Source organism: Phaethon aethereus (assembly GCF_964289735.1).
Source record: "Phaethon aethereus genome assembly, chromosome: 2".
Taxonomy (NCBI): domain Eukaryota; kingdom Metazoa; phylum Chordata; class Aves; order Phaethontiformes; family Phaethontidae; genus Phaethon; species Phaethon aethereus.
Genome location: NC_138582.1, coordinates 96,662,405 through 96,681,122, shown reverse-complemented (window position 1 = coordinate 96,681,122; position 18,718 = coordinate 96,662,405). Strand labels below are relative to the sequence as shown.

Sequence of the window (18,718 nt, the reverse complement as noted above, 5' to 3'; positions counted from 1 at the left end):
TGAACCAAATGTCATCAGAAAGTCCCCATAACACTCGTTATGATCCAAGCTTTTACCATGTTCAACCTGCACAATTATCCTTCCTAAGAACTGATGTTGAAACACATCTCTAAGGAAGGAGGTAGCTGCAATGCTGTCACCACCTCCCTCCTCCTCTCCCCAGGAAGATACACAGGCATGAGAGGCAGCATAAGCATCTCCTTGCTGCTATGAGGAAGTCAAAATTAAAAATACCTTCAGCTATTCCTACACTGGGTACTGTAAGAAGCCTCCTGGAGGAGGAGAGGAAATATAAAGGGTATGCTCTGGTTACAGCGAAACCCAACAGAGAAATTTTATAGCGCATGTACTTTTTAAGAAGCCTTACGTTTTACTTTAAACCTTTCCATTGTACTTGCCAAAGGAAAGAGGAGAAACCTCACATAGTGACTTGAGAGGTTTCTCCCCAGGAAATCCTCATGTCTCCCTTGCTTGCACTGCTGATGTTGCTCAGAGCTGTCTGTCAGGCAACCTTTACAAGCACATTACCACGTCTGACAGCAACCCTCAGCCACAAAAGTTTCCAGAGTAGTTACCCCGTCTGTGATGTTTCTCATTTTCCCTATTGGCTGCACAGCCTTTCAGAGCTCTGCTAATTATATCAACACTCAGATACAAACTCACCAAAATAGACGGTGTCCTGAGGCCCCAGCTGCAGAGAAGCAGACGTCGTCTTTAAATAATCCAGGTAGAGAGGCAAAGGGAGTCAGAAGGCACCCCCGGGCCACCTCCCACTGCTAATGGGGCTGCAGACAACCTCACTGGGACCAGCTCATGGCACTAATTAGGGTGCAGGTCCCAGGGCTTCAAAGGGACAGGGACTGACCAGGGGGGCTAATGCCATGAAGGAGATGCAGTGCCACAGCCCATTGTCAGCTGGACAAAGGGCCCTATTATTGCTCCCAAGAGCAGGGTAGTTCTTGTCATAATTAGGAGACAAAGATGCACGATTTAGGATTTTACATAATCAAGAGATACTCTCCCAAGTGGGAGCCTCTCTCCACAATCAGTGGATTAAGTATTGTTTATTCTGCTGCAAGTAAACAATGAGGTGCTCCCGGGCCCGCGGCTTTACATGAAAAAGCAGCACTGGGGAAGACAATGCGGGGTGTCTTTTCATCTGACTTTGAACAGCTAACCCTGTGATTTGAAGTTGTTCATGTGACAGTATCTGGAAGGGTAATGGCTCACCCTGTAAATTAGCTGCTCACATACTGATCCGGGGGCTGCCAGCCAGCCTTACCTTTTCTGCTACTTCGCTGAGGGGGGCCAGGACAGACAGACTCAGACAGTTCTGGGGCAAGAGGCTGTATTTACACAGCAGCACTACAATGGCAGGATTAAAGGACCACAAGGAAGCCAGGCAGAAGCTCCTGCCCACCTCAGCACTTTGCTACTGCTGGGGTGCATCCCTGAAGGGAGGCTGTACCGCTATCAAGGCGGTGCCGGCTGGTGCACGGCTCCAGAGCCAATGTCTGCCATCGTTTTTACACTAACTACCGGGGGAGCAAAAAGGAGTCGGAGGTTTGCCCTGTGGTTTACAAAGAACGGCATGGCTAGGCAGGTTGAGCATCGCTTATTTTTGGTCGTGACAAAACAGTCTGTGCTGGGCTACCTACAGCAGTAGCCCCAAATGGACTGCCAGAGCCAGAGCATCTGGCTCTGGGCTGCAGAACATCTGATACCTGCCTCACCGAAGTCCTGATCAAGTGACTCTACTTTTACAATATTGGCAATAAAAAGAGACTGCTCCCTGCCCTTTGCTCATAACACAGCTGCTACACTTTTTTTGTTTGTTTGAACTTCAAGGAGAGTTCTTCCACCTTGCCTTCTACAATAAGGGAACACCAGGATTTGAGGAACACCTTCTAATATTCTGCAGTTTGCTCCCCCGCCACAAGCACACTCATACACACATGCCTCCTGCTCTCACATTCTAGCAAAATATTTTATTTTCTTCATCTCTTTTGCTCAAAAAACACCCGTAAGCCTCACCAAGAGGAATCATTTTAGTCACATGAACTCAGAACTGCGAATGGCATGCCACATTCAGTGTACCTTGTTGAATCCTACAAACAGTCTTGCAGAACCCTGGGAACTGAGGGACTACAGTCCCTGCCTGCCAAGGATCTTAACCCATTTTTGGGGGGATGAAAGAGTCACCTTAACAGCAGCCCAGACTCCTCTGCTTAGCAGAGGATTTTCTGCTAGGTTGGGCCAAACAGTTGCATTTGACTTGTCTAGACTAAGACAAAGGGTGTGTTTTAAACCAGATAGGCAGGGCAAGTTGCATTTGAATATGTTAGCTGACCAGGGAGAACCAAGCTTCCTTGTCCTATTCTATCTCCGCTGGCATGTCTTAAATTGCTAAAGCATGTATTTGACAAAAAAACCCATACCATCGTTTAAACAAGTCCATAAAGACCAGCATCCCAACACCACCCTTAACTCATGCCCACAGAGTTTGACAATCGTGGCTTTGATTTAGGGACACATTTTAGTCTTTGTTGCTCAACACAATCAAGGGTAGCAAAATCCATTTCAGAAGAGTATTATCCAAAAGCAAGTCTCCTAATCCTAGAGCAAGAGTTGCATGAAGAGGAACAGCATGTTTGCACAGCCAGTGTCTCTTTCTGCCTCACCACAGCAGACTGCAAAGCTGCCACGCTAGAAGGGTATCTGTTCTTTTACATTTTATCCATCAAAGAAAGAGAATCCACCTCTCCACTCAGGTCCATGGCATATAACTTTGCAAAGAGCTCACATCTTTCACAGAAGCTTCAAAATGAGGCTAATGCCAGGATAAGCCTAATATGACAGCCGCTTTCTCTAAAGTGCAAAGCGTATGGCAAAATTATCTCTGACTCCCTTTTGTGGGGCTGCAGAGCTCTTAAGCAGAGAACAACTGTTTCAGTTTTGCTGTATAATGAAAATTTACTTCATTTACTTCAGAAACAGCAAAATCCGTTCAATTAAATACTATTTGCTGGACTGAGTTTAAGAAAGAGCTTTCTAACTCCTTTCCCTAATAATTACAGCACTTACAATGCCTTTAAAAATGTTTTTTACACGTATTTACAAAGGTTTTCTAATTTAAAAAAAAAATTAAAAGTTAATAGAATTAATCCCACTTAATAGAATGGGATGGCTCTGCTCCATGCCATTCTATTAAGAAACTATATTCAAGGGAGAGTGTTGGTACTTCAAGATGCTGAATTCTGCACACGTCGGAAAAGATCATCAGAGCCCAATGTCCCAAAATAAGCTTAAAACACTGACAAGCTTCTGCAAATGGACATTCTCGCTTTCTAAAATAGGTGCTTTTCTACATTATCAGGGGCAATTACTTGAACCAAAAAACACAATACCCAAGAACCTTCCCAAACAATTAATAACTAATGTTTCCTTGTTAAGAGAAGCTGATTTAAGCCAAAATCCAAATCATTCCCTAACCTCAACATGCAGAAAAGCATAGCACATTTTATTGTAAGTCTGGAACCAGAAACTCATCCATCTTCACTCGCTCCTACAACAGACAACAAAACCTTTATATCCAGCCGCCGCCTTCTCCCCAGGCAGAATAATCTTATAGGCTGGTACCTGAATACTTTTATCAAGTTTTGCTTCACGTTTTAAGCATCTTTAGTTTAACTTGTTAAAATTTTGCACCGTTGGCATTGTACTGTTGTATGTAACAACAGTGATGGGTTTGGAGGGGAGGAAGGGGTGCTTTAATTTCTTCTAAAAACATTCCCAGCTATTAACTAGCAAGATTTCCTGTATTTGCAAAAAATAATAAAATTAAGCCACACAGCACCCTGGTAATGCAAGATGAGGCAGAAACATTTAAAAATCTGTTAAAAAAATCACAAAGCAGGGGCAGATAACAGTGCAGGGGCTGCTCCTGCCCCTCCCCAGCAGGCTCCCTCAGGCCATCTGGTGACCAGAAACACTCTTGGGACTATTTCTTACCTCAGCGAATTGTCTGGATGTGTTTCCATGTGGGACTCCAGCCCATACTTGCAATAAAAATCTTTGAAACACACTGGACAATGATAAACTTCCTCCTCAGCCTTTTTATCCCCTTCACCGGAGTGACCATCCTCGACAACCTTCAGAGAGAGGGAAAAAAACCTCGCTAGACCAAATTTTAAGCAACAAACCAAACATGCAATCCATTCAAAGTCCTTTTCTTAAAAACGAATTAGCAGTCTTCATCCGTAACTTTGCTGCAGGGAGACCAGAAATGACTCATTTCGGCAACGGAGAGGGTAAGCGACAGAGCCTCTGCATGTGTGTGAGAACGTGCACAACAGAGAAGGAGGCTCAGTAGGAGAAAAAGTGTGCAGCTAAGTCATGGATGCATCAGTTCTAATGAGAGACTGCGATTTGAACAACTTATAAACCCGTATGTTTATATACCACTGAACTAGCATTCCTCCCCCTTCAGAAAGCCAGGCGAGCTGTCAGCCTAAATTATTTATGCCACTGAGATACTGCCAACTGCTAACTCAAGTGGTCCAGGGAAAAGCAATGAACTTCTGCATGTTTTCTATAGCCCTCTTCTGATTACAGGGAGAAAAGCATGCACAGAACAAGGGATACTGAGCTAAATGGAACTGCTACTAGCTTGTCATTTAGAGATAGTAAGTGGAAAGGGTCGAGTTAAGTTTGGCAGCCACCATACGTTTTGTATAAATGACTGAATTGCACTAAAATATTTCATAAACAAAACCCTAATGGAGATGTCTAGCCTTCAAATAAGTATTTTTCTGGTTGCTCTTGCAACTCCAATAATGCAGGATTATGCTACTGTGAAACGGAATTGTACTAGAGATTTTTTTTTTCCCCCTCTGGATCAGGACAAAACCAGACTTAAGCTGTTGCTGCTTTTGAAGTAAACGCTGTTTTTGTAAAAGTTCAAATCACTATCCTGCAAGACTGTGAATTAAACGGGAGAAAAAAAAACCTAGGAGAAAAGCTGCAGTAGCAAAAGAATAGTTCATCCTCTTATCATCCAACATCAATTATCTAATATAAATCATAAGCAAACCCAAAAATTTAAACAATAAGGAATTTAAAAAATTGAATTCTTCCAACGTATAAAATTAGAAATTAATTTTCAATCTCAGACAACAGCGTTGGCTACACAGGATAAGCATGGCATCTTAAAACAGGGCTGTAACAAGACCACGTTTTAATATTTCTATGCTGATTATATGAACTCCACAGCTGACAGTTTAGGGAGGTAGCCAGGAATGTCTTTTGCTTCATGCCCCATAAAGAACCTTTTTTGCAGGTGTCCTCTCCTCTCTGTCCATCTCAGCATCATGACTGAACTTCCGTTTTGAAGATAATCGCCTGCGCTTCAGCGGCGATGGGGGAGTTGTGCTTGCTGTGCTGTTTGGATCCTTCTCATGAATCTTCATGTGCCTGAGCAGGAGGAGGAAGAAGACACTGTCAACAGGCCAATCAGTGTGGAAAGTCCACGTAAATAATTTTAATGCCACCACCACTTCTAAGGTTTGCCTTTAAAGAATACCAGCACAGATCCCATAAACCAGACTGCACTTTGGAAAGATAGCTGGGGCACAATCCAGCACGGGCCCTTTGCAGCACCCAGGACCATGCAGGGCTGCAGCAGGGAGCCCAGCAGCTTTTCCCCATGCCCCAACCCACAGCACAGCACTTGCCCCGCAACTGCCTGGCCCCATGAGTATCCTCCACCATCCAAGAGGCCCTGCCGCACAGTAATCTGCAGGCACAGCCTTCTAGTCTTGTGGCAGTCAGGTAGTTAAAAGACTGCAGCTTGGCATCCACTTCTCTCAGTGCAAAAAAAGCACCCCATCTTCAGCTGGCTCTCCTTTTACAGCTTCAGACAGTACCCCAAATGGATCAAATATGCCAAAGTCAGAGTAACATTTCTTAAATACATTTGTTTCCTTCTCATCCTTAACACACTGGTGCACCCCAATATCGAATTTCAACTGCAACTTTGAAGTCAAGATATATCTGGTCACACTGTTAAGCTTGCAGCAAGTTTGGCTTGCAAAACTCCATATTGCCAAAGCGTGTTCACAAACCTGCTTCCCCAGGAAAACAAACATTTCTCATCACAAAGATACTGGAAAGTGGAGAGGGACGAAATGGCTCAGGAAGCAATCTCATGAATATCTGTATACCCGACCTGCTTGCCTCTTGGTTTTCCATATCTGCAACCTGAGGAAGACACTGTCATCTAGTTCCAAGGTATTGCCCCCGGGCTTCTTTTTCTGAATACTAAAAGCTCAAATTGTAAATTTTCTTTTTTTTAAAAAAATGTAGGGCCTTTAGCCTCACTTCAAATTTACAGTGCTTTTGAAAAAAATCAAAATTAGGTTCCTACATACAATGGAAATTTTTGCTTCCGATAGGTAGAAGTGGGAGTGCAGGAGTGAGCTGCCCTTTGTCCATACAACTGCACATTCAAAGCAGCACAAGGGAGACAATGTTAATGGCATTTGGGCACATCCTTCAGAGGTCAAACCCCCAACTCGGCTCAGGACCATACCATTTAACTTGACTGCCTGCTATCATGTTCAAACATGAGAGAATGTTGTAAACCTAGATGAGTCTTGTATGTCCTCATAACTGCTTGGGTGTTATGACATAAAATCCATTTTAGCTTTGGATTCCAGGGGCATGATGCTTCAAGATAACAGACCAGACCAAACTGACCCATGGGGCAGACTCCAGTGGAGCTGCTGGGAGGACTGTCTCCTCACACTGCTTTTTTTAACATTTCCTTTCACAATCTCTGAACTTTAAAAAAAAAAAAAAGGCATCTAAATTACCATCTGAAACTACAGCCAGGCTTCTGAGGGTGCTATGCGGGAACAGCCTCAAGCCAAAAGCACCACACACACCACAACCAACGCAAGATTAAAATGGCTGTTCAGCTACTGCCTGCTTTCAATGCCTGGCAAGGCTGGGACTGCTCAGAGGACCAGGTCCACATGAAGTAAAATGTGGCTTCCCCAGCCCCCCAGTAACCCCCACTGGTCACACAAACGGTGGACGAACACTGGTGACCGCCTGTCAGTCATACTGTGGAAGGTTCAAGGAGGAGAGAGCATCTGTGTGCAGATGTGCCCAGCAGGTTGGGCACAGCATCACGGAAACACTGCTGAATTTGTCTGACCTCTTTCCCTGACTGGGAGCAGAAGGACAGTTGAAGCTCCGAGGGTTTGGCTCTCTCCAGGTTTGACAGGATCCAGGGAAAAGTCAGAGCACTGACACAGCCTCCATAGCGCAGTGCACTCCCCTGACTCGGCCCTCTGGTAGCCCCACCACCATAGGCACCAAAGCTAACTGATTTATCTGCATGAATCCAGTGCTACCTGGTCTCACAAAATCTGCAGGGAAGGCATCTACAGGTATTGTACCGCCTACTGTCTTTGTTCTTTTTTTTTGGTCCTTTTTTCCCCCCTTCTGGCACTGATCTGACTTCTCATGCTAGCTAAGTCAATCCCAGAGCCTCCTGCAGCTGATAAATCAACAGTGTGAGGAGCAGTTGCCTGTATTCATGCAAGAATAAGGGAGAAGAAACCAGTTATTTAGGGTTTCTGTCCACAGTGGTTGGAGGTAAAACTCGAAAAGCATCTGGGAACAACGAAACGTAGTATTCAATTGCAGAGGCAAAGCAAAACCTGGAAGGTCGTTTGTTGGTCTTTTTTTTTTTTCTTTTTGGTGAAGACTGCTTTCCAGTTTCGATGAGCTCTTGAAAGTGAGACAGAGGCTTTTGCATGTGCCTGTCTGTCCCCCAACCCCAGACACACACACAAGGCCTGCATGCTTAACCTTCTGGCAGCTTGGCTGATGCATAGCTAGCACTACTTGGCCAGTTACTTTTCAGGGAGCTAGAGAGCAACAGCAGTTAAGCTGGATCACATTCACCCAGAAAACAAAAAATAGAAAAACCTGCTACACTTTAAGCGTCGGACTTTATGTTCCTATTTTCTTTTAAAGTCTCCTTTCTGCCTGTAACACGTATGCAGAACTCCTGTTTAGTAGCCACCCATGCAAAACAGCTTCCTCAGGGCTGAGTTCTTTCCTCCGTCCGTTTGTCCACCTGTTGAACTCTGCCTGTTTTGATGGAGCTTCTCCTACTTGAGAGGGGTGTGATGGCACATCCAACAGGAAGAACTGTTGAGATCTCTAGGTTAGTGCCAGTCCAACCTGGCACCTCTGCCTGCCATGACCTAATGCATGTAAACATACTGGCTCCTACAAGTCCCAAAAGTAGTCCAGCTGTGTTTGCAGCGTAACATACATTAGTAAGGCAGGGCTTGCTAATGTGGGTTCAGCACCACAGTGACGGGGCTTTGCTATGTCTGGTATCAAAGTCATCGGCTGCCCCCAGCTTGCAGTTCTCCTTCCTGCAACGTGCGTGCTTTTGCCATGCCCTAAAAGCAAGAGCAGAATCCGTACCCACAGCAAGGAATGTGGTAATCCCTTCATGTTTTAGTTTTGCATATTTGAAAGGAAGCAGCCTGAGCTATTGAGCTATAAACAGGAAGACACCCTGACTGCACCTTTGACTTCTACTGTGCAGGTCAAATATCACAGCCGCTGTGATAGCTCTCTGCATGCCATCATTAAGGAAAAAAGAAAAATCCGAAACCAAAGCAGCAGGTTCCAGAGCTCTCAAGAGGAGTCACAACCTGTCCACATTACAGCCAGCAGGTTCGTTCCTTTGGCAGGTTAAGCAAGTTTCACTACATCAAGTCAAGGGTGGAGAGGAAAAAGATTACTAGAGCTACAGCCCAAGATAAGCGGGAAGATAAAGCCTAGCAGTACAAAGGATAGACACAATCTTCATCTCTCTCTTTTACTTTGCAACATGGATGTCATTCTGCCTCGAGAAAACATTTATCACCCAACTTGGGTTGAACTGCAGAAGATGCCAAGTCACATCCACATCCACAACCTTTCTTTTAAAGTTAAACAATCCCTTCACCAAGGCCTCTTTTACTTAAAAAGTTTCCTAACTATAATGGGGGGGGGTGGTAGTATTTGTGTTGCCTTATCCCTTCAGAAGAGTTTGCCTTGATTACATCTTACACGTTACGCTGAAAGTCTGAAAATGCTCAACCTCACTGTTTAGCCTGCCAAGATACAAGGAGAACAGGAACAAAGCTGTGCTTAGAAGTTATTTTCCCATTGTGACTGTAACAACATATTTTGGTCTGACAACACTGGCATACTTTGAATATAAAAGGCAGGCTCAAGTCAGCCTGGCTTTCAGCATCTTACAATGAAAAAGGAAAATGATATGACATTCATCAGTTCCAAAAAATAAACACTCAACACTTTAAGTGAGAATGTAGTGCAAAAAAAGAAGGGCAAAATAAGGACATGCACAGAAACGCTCGTATTCAGACATAGATGCAGGTTACAGTAACATGTGCCAGTAGCTCTGAAATGACCACTGCTGCAGCTCGGAAGAGAGACAGAGACAGAGCCACAGCACATGAAACTTGGCTTCTTTTTCTAATTTAAATCAGTAATTGTGGCTCTGAGCCACCCTATAGAGCAACCCAAGAACGGCAGACAAGCTTGGGAAGGTACAGAGCCCTGAAACCTGCACTTCATATGGTGGTTGTAAGTCTCCACAGCATGCATTCAAATACACATACACTTGGACAGTACTGGGGGTGGAACACTAAAATGCAACCATGATACACAGGATGAAAGGAAGGATATAAAAATTTGAGCTTAATACTAGGGAGGACTCCCTTGCACTAAGTGCTAGGTAGCCTTGATTAGCCTCTCAAAGGAAGTGGTGGAACTGTATTTAAAATGAGACCAGACAGCGAGCCAGAAGAATTTGCAAAGAATAATCCTGAAATGGAAAGAGGAAATTAAGTCTTTTCCAAACAAGGTCTGATCCACCTCTGAACTAAACTCTTTAACATTTAAGAACTGCTATGCAAAACATGCAGATAACTTGCTACACACTACGCTTTTTGCAGCACAGCTGTACATGAAAAAGCTCTCCTTGTAATTTCCTACCTCCTCCTCACACAAGGAATTTTGCAGGTGAGTCAAGAGGCTCCAACTGTGCTACGACTGTGTGCCAGTCAGCCCTCTTGACAAAATCACGTTTTTCAAGTGCTTGACTGCCTTTCATTCCATCCTCCCTGGGAGAATCACCTTCCGCTTCCCCTCCTCTGCCACAACTTTCCTCTCTCTCTAATGGTCACGTGAATAGGATGACGAAGATGACACTGCACAAGAATTCCGCCAGCTTCTTTCCTTTTTTTTTTCTTTTTCAAAAGAAAAAGGCAGAAAAAGTTTTCAGCCCCACACTGTAATGCAGAGTATAATTTCAGAAGGGTGAATATTCCATCAAAACAGTAGCAAGTGAATACTTTGCTACTTTTCATTGAAGAAGCGACTTTTGTAATAATAAACAAATGCAGAACTCAAGTGCTTTACTCCTTTTTCTCCTCGTGGATGGTGCTGGATCAGTGCCTAAGGGAGGTGACTCATAGGAGGGGGAGGAAAAAACAAAAAAAAGGGCATGTGTCCTAATGAAGTGACATGCAGCCCCTGCTGGTCACATCCCAGTTTTTACTGCATCTCCAAAAAGGGCTGCTGTATTTTCTTAATGCTGAGAGGATTTGCATGTTGATCATATAAGCTTTCTGGAGGTCTTGAAGCAGGGCAGCCTACAGCTTCAATGCCAAAACCAGAACGTGGGCAGGTTTTGACTGGCTGGCTCAAGGCTAGAAGAAGGAGTCAGAGCATCCTGAAAGAGGCAACTGCAAGACGCAGCTGCTCCCAGCTCCGGGTCCCACTGAATTATGAACAAAACCAGGAGCTCCTGATTTGCATGCAGATAACCTGATCAGCGCCACTTTGGCTCTTGGAGAGGAAGCATTCCTCAGCATGCGTGGGAATCCCTCACCTCTTAACTCTGGGGATTAAAACCACACTGTAGCTGCACCCCGGGTTTCCACGGCTGCTGATGTGCTCCACGACCCTAAGAGAAAGGGCTTGCCTGGCTCGGAGGCCTGGGCAAAATGAAGGTGTGGAACAAAAGGGTGTATCTGCAGCCTCTGCACAGGGTCCAGGGTTAAGCCTCTCCCTTATAACTATGGCAGTACAAGCATTGCTGGCTTGCAGTCAAGAGAGGTTTATGTCAGGTAGGTCTGATTAGAAGGAGCAGCATGTCCAGAGGGGGAGCAGCAAGCAATTTCACTGAGGCCTGGTTGGGAAAGTCCCAGCATCTAAATCAAGATTAATTCCTGAGCACAGGATCCAGTGCATGTATAAACACCCTCCTCCTCCCTCACGTCTCCATGCTTGTGGAAACGCAGTGGGGAGGCCAATGAATCCGGGCATTATCAGTCCAGAGAGATCATCTGACAGTATCAAGTTCAGGTTCTGGCTTCATATCCCACATATTATTCTAAGTTTCTCCACTTTACCACTAGATGTACCCTATACTCTACTGTATTGCAGATGGCTGTTCCTCATCTCCCTCATGATTTCTGAGCAGTTTGATATTAAAATCAAGGGTATGATCCTCATACATCTGATGTATCTGAACTAAACACAAGCGAGCCACACATCCCACCATTCAGAGACTAAGAACAAAAACCAGAGCCTTCCACCCTTCAGCTTTCTCAAAATATACTTTTTTTCTCCAACATAAAGAGTTACTCAAGTTCACCAAGTTACTCTGGGAAGGACTGAGCTGGTCAGATGCCCTAGGTAAAATTTAGCTGATACAATTGCTTTACCTCTTCATTGTTTTCTTCCCTGAGATCTTTCACTTATATTGCTACCTTCAAATAACGGTAAATAATCTCCAAAGAATCAAAACCACATGTTTTCAATAATCTACAGTAAAGAAAAAGCGTGTCTATCATTCAGAACATGACGAAATATGTCTGTTTAAAAAAACAAAAAAAAAGTCTTCTTTGTCTAAGCTTCAACTTTTTGCCACTGTATCAGAACCAACAAGAGTGCAGGGGGCATCCAAAACAGCTTGACATTTGGACCATGACCTTCTTCAGGTATCACAGAATGAAAAATGGCCCACAGAGTGAAAGACAGCCTTCAAAATTATACTGATAATGTCTTTTTTGAGTGATTTCTAGGTCATGTCATCTTTCCCACCATTTTTATTTTATTCTGCTTAACAAATATTACTTTGTCACAAATTGTCTAGACATGTAGGAAAACACAGGGAACTCCTCTTCAAAGCATCTGCCATTTGACATACATGGGAAATAAATCGTAAACAAACAGAAAGTGAAGCAGCAGCATTTTTAGGAGCAATCACTTAATATACTGCTGCTAACCCTCTCTTTTAAGAGTCTCGTGAATACAACTGGAACTTAAGTCAAAAGTGCACTAACATTATGCCCTTGGGTTAAAGAGTTTAGTCTGTTTGTTTGTTTGTTAAAACATGTAGAGAATCTGTATTGACAATGTATTTCCAGTGCTAATTACCAGCATCACCCACTTAAGAGAGCAATCCACTCAAGCCCTTGCCAGTTGTAATCACAGGAACCAGAAAGATGCAGGTCATTTTGCAAATCAGACATGATCTGGACTTGGATGGATTTCTGTTTGTCTTCTCTTCTTGGCTTGTTTGCTGTTTGTATCCTCAAAAAACCCCCAAAATGACCCAAAAAGCCCTCAGACACTCATGCACGCTTCACAGCAAGTCAAGAGACATTCGAATACCAAAAACGCAACCATTTGGGAAACGCCCTCTTACAACTGCTGAGCAATCTCAAAGCAAATTTCAAGTACCACCAAATATTCTAGTGGTAACCAGTGTTGACCACTAGCATGGGATAAACAAAATGATGCTGAACAGCAAGAAATCTCCATGGCTATGCTAGCAAGAAAGCCACTGCAACGCACGTGGTGAAAGAGCAGGGTGGGGCGAATGGGTCCCAGGAAGGATCAGACTGGGAAGGACTGACTCATTTCAGCCGCGTGTCTGCAACCAGGCACAGCAGGAGATCCCCCAGCTAGCACTCCCTACGGCACCAGGCTCTGCAATCTTGCCAGCGCAGTGGCATGGCTCATTATCCCATGGAGGCCTCAGCGCTTACTAGCGCTGCCTATTGGGGCTAACACAGCCCCGGGGAGCCTCCCCACATAGGAACATGTGGGTGTAACAGCCCCCTTGGCGTCCCCTCAGGAGCTGCTGCAGCCCAAGGTGCCGCACAGACATGCCGTAAGCATCCCTCCAAGTTCAGTGCGGGCTGCCACGCTGTCTGTCTCCCTGTGCCATGAGGTTCTCCCAGCAAAGCAAAAATAGCCTTACAGCGGGGCAGCAGACAGCATCATGAGGATGACATGAGCGTTATTATTTAGATCCACCAAGACTAGCTGGGTGCACTAAGGCTGCAAAAGGCACCTGTGATTACATTCAAATGACAGATTAGAAGTCCCTATTCGGTGCTACCAGGACAGTCTACAAAGTTAACCAATGCCATGCAGCTGCCAATACATGATACCTAAGGATATACGATACACACACATGCACACAAAGCATTCTATATTTTTATCCTAGAGTAAAATTTTGCTTTGTTGTGAATAAAGGCAAGTTGTAAACATGAGTAAGAAAAAAGATACTGATCTACAAATACAAAGCAGGGGGGTACCATTTCTGAATAATTATACTGTATTCACATTTAAGCAACTACTTTGCTCGCAGAATCAGCAAGTCCAAACAGGCTGAGATTGATACAACTGCATTCCCAGCTTGGCTCAAAATTACTCCTGTTCCCTACCAGCAGCGCTGTCAGAACACCTCAAAGGAAAAAAGGGAGACAAATACTTGCCTGATGATGCTGTGACAGGGAATTGATTCAAACCATGCCTCCAAAGCAAAGCTTCCCAAAGGACAGCAAAAGAAAGCGTTCATTTGCAGTTCACATCGACCCTTGCATAAGTGAGGGTAAAAGAGGAGGGAAATGCAGCGTAAGCTTCCCAGTATCACTACACTAAACTGCCTGCCCGCAGTCTGCATTAAATTCAGAGCAGACCTAAATTAACAGTGTCAAATACTGCAAGAAGACTTCCAAGCCGTAAGAAACACTTTCATAAGGGACAGTATTAAACAAGAGCCTTCTGAGGCCCCTGTACTTCCTTAAGCTTGGAGACAAAAGTTTATTAATTACACTAAAATTAAGCAGGAATAAGATTTTTAAAAGTGTACCAAAAATCTGGCCTGGGACATTCTGAACTGCTTTTTCATCTTTTTGGAAATTTGTGGTTTTCAGGCACATCCTTTAGTTATCACGGTATATAACCTTAGTCAATGACTTCATTGCTGATTTTTCAAGAAACTTAATGTTTAAAGAAAACAAGTGTTACTAGATGGTAAGGACAGTTAAAGCAGTTTTCAATTTTAGCATCAGGGAAAAAAAAAAGAGGGGGGGGAGAAAACTAGAGAAAGGATGTCAGAAGGCGAAAAGTTTTATCCTTAAGAGCAAACATGGTTCAAGAAGTCCCAGGTACATCCTGCCTCCCCCCAAAACCGCACCCCCTTTAACAACCAAGCAAACATACGCCCCGGCTACTTCCCAGAACCAGGCAAAGCCCTCACGCAGTTGTTTCCCTTTCACACTCAACTGTTGAGCAATCCTGATGGCACACAGCACAAGGAGGAAAAAATAGACAACCACAGCAATGCTGGGGATGCTGTGCAGATGGAGCTGAATACCTCCCCCCTGCACACACACCCACATGCAGGCAAGCAAGGAAGCTGCACTAGATAAGAGAAGGACATCTTCGTTAAAGCAGGGTCTCTGGATCACCCCGATATCAGCAGTCACCAAGTAACTCGAGGGGCAAGGAAGTAAGAGGTTATCACTGCACACACACAAGTTGTGCAAACTTTTCCCAGCACTAAGGACGGCATCCTAGCAAAAGAGGTTTCACGTGCTTGGCCCATTTCCTCTCCTGTTCCTGAACATGTGGTCCTCCTTCCTCAGTAGCGGTGATCTCACAGCATTCCCCCACCGAGAAGAGAAGCACTAAGAAAAGGTTTCATGTCTTGTTAAGATGTCTGTTTAGTCAAGCATAGTAGTTGGAAACAGAAGTCCCTACATGACCTGTGCTACTTTACTGGAGTTTGGGAACTTTCACCCTCAAGTGAAATTAATTTTGGTGCAGCCCATGAGCAATATGGATTGCCTTACTCTCTCTACCCTCAATTTGAAACTGTCAAGAAAGATGACACGTTGAGGTGGCTTGATGTCAAGAATGAGCCACACAGAAGTTGTACACCTCCTCTGTTTTAAGACATCTTTCCACATGAAGCACTGAAGAGCTGACTCTGAGGATTTACCAAAAAATGTCTGAGAGTGTTTAGAAAACTTTAGCTAAGAGAGCAGCCTGACGAACTCAGCATATCTATAGATGCCCTCAAGAAACAGAAAGCAGTATTTGCGTATTGTATGCTATTTACCAGTTGTATAATGGCACTACTACTTTATAGACCATGCCTTTGCCTAAGCTGTGTGCATCGTGCAGGTGAGCATCAAGGGTCAAAAAGCCATGTGAAAAGCCCTGGCTAAGCCCAAATGCCAAGATTTTCCTCACCTTTTTTTTTTTTTTTTTTACAACTAGAGAAGTTTCCCTGAATGCTGACAACCTACTGTTAACAAACAGCCTATTTTTAAAAGAAGGGAGAAAAGAAAGAGGAAAAAACTGCTGACCCTGAGAGGGGGTACACTCTGCAGTTTGCTGGTTCCAGCATGCAGAACTAGAACAGGTTGAGCAGGTTAGATACTGGGGGGAGAAGAGGTAAAGCTGGAAGACGTACATTAAAGGTGGAACGACAGCAACCACAAACGCAGTTTGAGATAGACTTTTTCCTCATTCTTGTCAGTACTTGGCCAGGAATCTTTTCAGACGACAAGAGGAACAGAGTGAACATACATTCATTAGAGAAGCAATGCAGGTATTTCTGACATGCACACACAACAGGCTGAGCAAAGATTACCTTAACATACAAACTCTCCCAGCAAACTTTCTCACCACCAGCATTTTCTACACAGAATCACCCAACCGAGGTACAAGCTAGAAGATGAACCACCAACTGAAATGGCAACAAAACAACACATTACTTGAAAAGCTACCATCTCTGCAAAAATCAGGTTAACATCAGGCTTATGGCAAAGGCACAAAAAGGCATGAAAGCACCTCAATTCCCTGCAAAGATCACCTGGATTTTCTAGTGTTTGCTAAGTTAAGGCTTGTATTTATTTTGTAGCTCTTCAAGGTGAGAAGGGGAGTAACATCCCTGAGAGTACTGGACCTTCAGAGGAGGTGATGTTCCTGAAAGGGTACTTAAGCGGAAAGATCAAGGTCTTGCTGCCATGTGCCCTGCGACTAGAGTCTAATCTGTCAAGTGGCTTGTGCTCATTTGAACTGTGACATGGGTAACAAAGCAGCACTAAGCTACGCTCAATACGCTCTGTTATACAGAGATTTATGTTACTGCCTGTCAGGAGGGTGGTATTACTCTGCTACGTCAGACCACCTTCCCCTTGGCACAAGTCGCACCAGAAACCTAAAGTTATTGAGAGCAGTGTCCCCCCTTTTTTTGCCTGTAGAAAAGCAAAACATAAAAATCCACCACCTTATAAAGCACAAGATCAGACTCGGATATTACTTAAAGGCAACACACACAAAATCTAGGACTGAAAAGCACACTGAAGTCTTTCTTATGTTTAGGTACTGAAGAGCTCTGGAGATGCAAGTATAATGTTCCTCATTGTGTACACTTCGGTTCTCAAGAACAATGGAGCTAATTAAGGTCAGCGTATAAATCTTAACTCTGCACTTCCTTGCTTCGCTTGATTCTAATCAGATCTCAGCATTCGTGTTTTTGTGTTCACTTCCTTTGCTGTTCTTTAATGATAACTGAAGAGGGATACTGTTCAAGGCTACAAGCAGCGTGTAATATGTCTGAAATCATGGCATCTCCCTTCGGCTCTGACAGCTCACAGAGGTACTGTAGCACAAATGCTCCTTCAGAGTCTCTTATTGATGAAGATATCTACGGAGGGGTTTTTTTGAGCACCCGATTTATACGATGTGTGAATTAAAGAAAAGTTTGTATGAAGTCTTTACAAAAGATGACCAATCTACCCAGCAACAGTGAAACAGACAAAAGTTTCTGCCTGGGACCATTAAAAATATTGTAGTCTTCTAATTTTCAAAGGCACAGCAAAACAGATTCTTACTGCTACAGGGTTCTTGAAAAAGCCTGACTTCTTTCTTTATGTCTTTCTGCCTGTCTTCCTGTCTTTCTTCCTTTATCTTCTTCAAAACATGGGGATACCAGCAGATTACCAAACATTTATTCTGGATGTATCTGCTGACAGGAGAGAGACCAAAAAAACTTCCCTCCACCTGTTTCCCCATCTTTATTTACAAAATGTATTAGTGAAAATGTAAGAAACATTTTTTAATTGCAAAGAAAACCAAAACAGCTATCACATCTCACCTGTCTCCTACAACTACAGTCATCAATTACTAGAAGCAAAATTAGTCCTTTGTGTTTGTTATCCCTGCTCAAGAATTAGGGCACTTGCATTTGCTGAAGCTTATCTTTCACTAGCATGCTGACAGTGGTTAAATCATCCCCCATGCATAAGGAATGGATTTGAAAGCCTGTAACACAGCCTGGTTCTTCACATTTAAAAGCGCTGCCTAACAGTTACTACACTGAAATAAAAGCTCCTTAGGAAATGACCAAAGAGACATTGTGCAAGACAATAAGAGAAGGCTTTTTCACATGCGTGAAGTGTCAATCATTTTCAGTGTCACAAGTTCCTTGGCTATTTATTTTTAGCTTCAAGATCTTCTATGTTCAGTTTTTCAAAGCTACCCAATGTTTAACACCAAATTTCCACTTGGCCATCCTTGCAAACCACCAGAAACCAAACCATGTTGTAATAAGGCAGTTCCTCTCCTCTTCTGGAAAAAAAAGCTTATCATCACATTTGGCTATGCTCTGCCTCCAAAACTCCCATCTTAAGCAAATGCCAGACTGCACGTGCTAGACTGCAGAGATCCTATTTGTACTTAGAGTCTGGGCATTGTTATTGCACTGCACCCTACAAAGCTCACACAACGTACTGGAAGCAGGCCAACACCGTAAATAACACCGGAGCAATTCACAGGTGGAACGCAGGGAGAGGATTGATTCAGCCAGATCTTGAGGACACTCTGCCTATTGGATATTTGCAAAGTCACAAGCAGCCTGAACGCATGCCTGCCCATGAAACACAGACCCGTGTTAAAGAGAGTGGGGAAATCATTAAAGCGTACGCATCTCAACCGCTAGGCCTTTATCAGGATCCAACACTCGCCTTCCAACCAGTACGTTACAATCTTCTACAAGCGTACACTCTTCATTTGCCAGTGAAGATGACTGGTTAAAACATCAAAATCCACAGGTTGTCCTCCAGCATGCGCGTTTTCTATCTTTCTCAAAAAAACATAAAAACACACATAAAGTGTTGTTTAAAAAAGACTTAATTTGAACATCAGGATAGTACTATACCCTGATAGCAAAAACAGCTGTTTGTCTCTCCACATGGCATTATAAAGAGAAGTTTGGGAAAATTATCTAGCACTGAAAATAAGATTG

The 18,718-nt window shown here is 43.7% G+C and overlaps 1 protein-coding gene across 1 annotated transcript in view; it reads right to left on the bottom strand.

Moving 5' to 3' along the window:
* RREB1 (ras responsive element binding protein 1) overlaps nucleotides 1-18,718 on the bottom strand; it is a 66,658-nt gene that overhangs the window by 36,245 nt on the left and 11,695 nt on the right. Inside the window, exons 4-5 of the mRNA XM_081996278.1 lie at nucleotides 5,328-5,472; nucleotides 4,012-4,151 (exon numbers count right to left, since the gene is read on the bottom strand). Coding sequence (XP_081852404.1) covers nucleotides 4,012-4,151; nucleotides 5,328-5,472 — 285 coding nt within the window. The remainder of the gene's footprint in view (nucleotides 1-4,011; nucleotides 4,152-5,327; nucleotides 5,473-18,718) is intronic.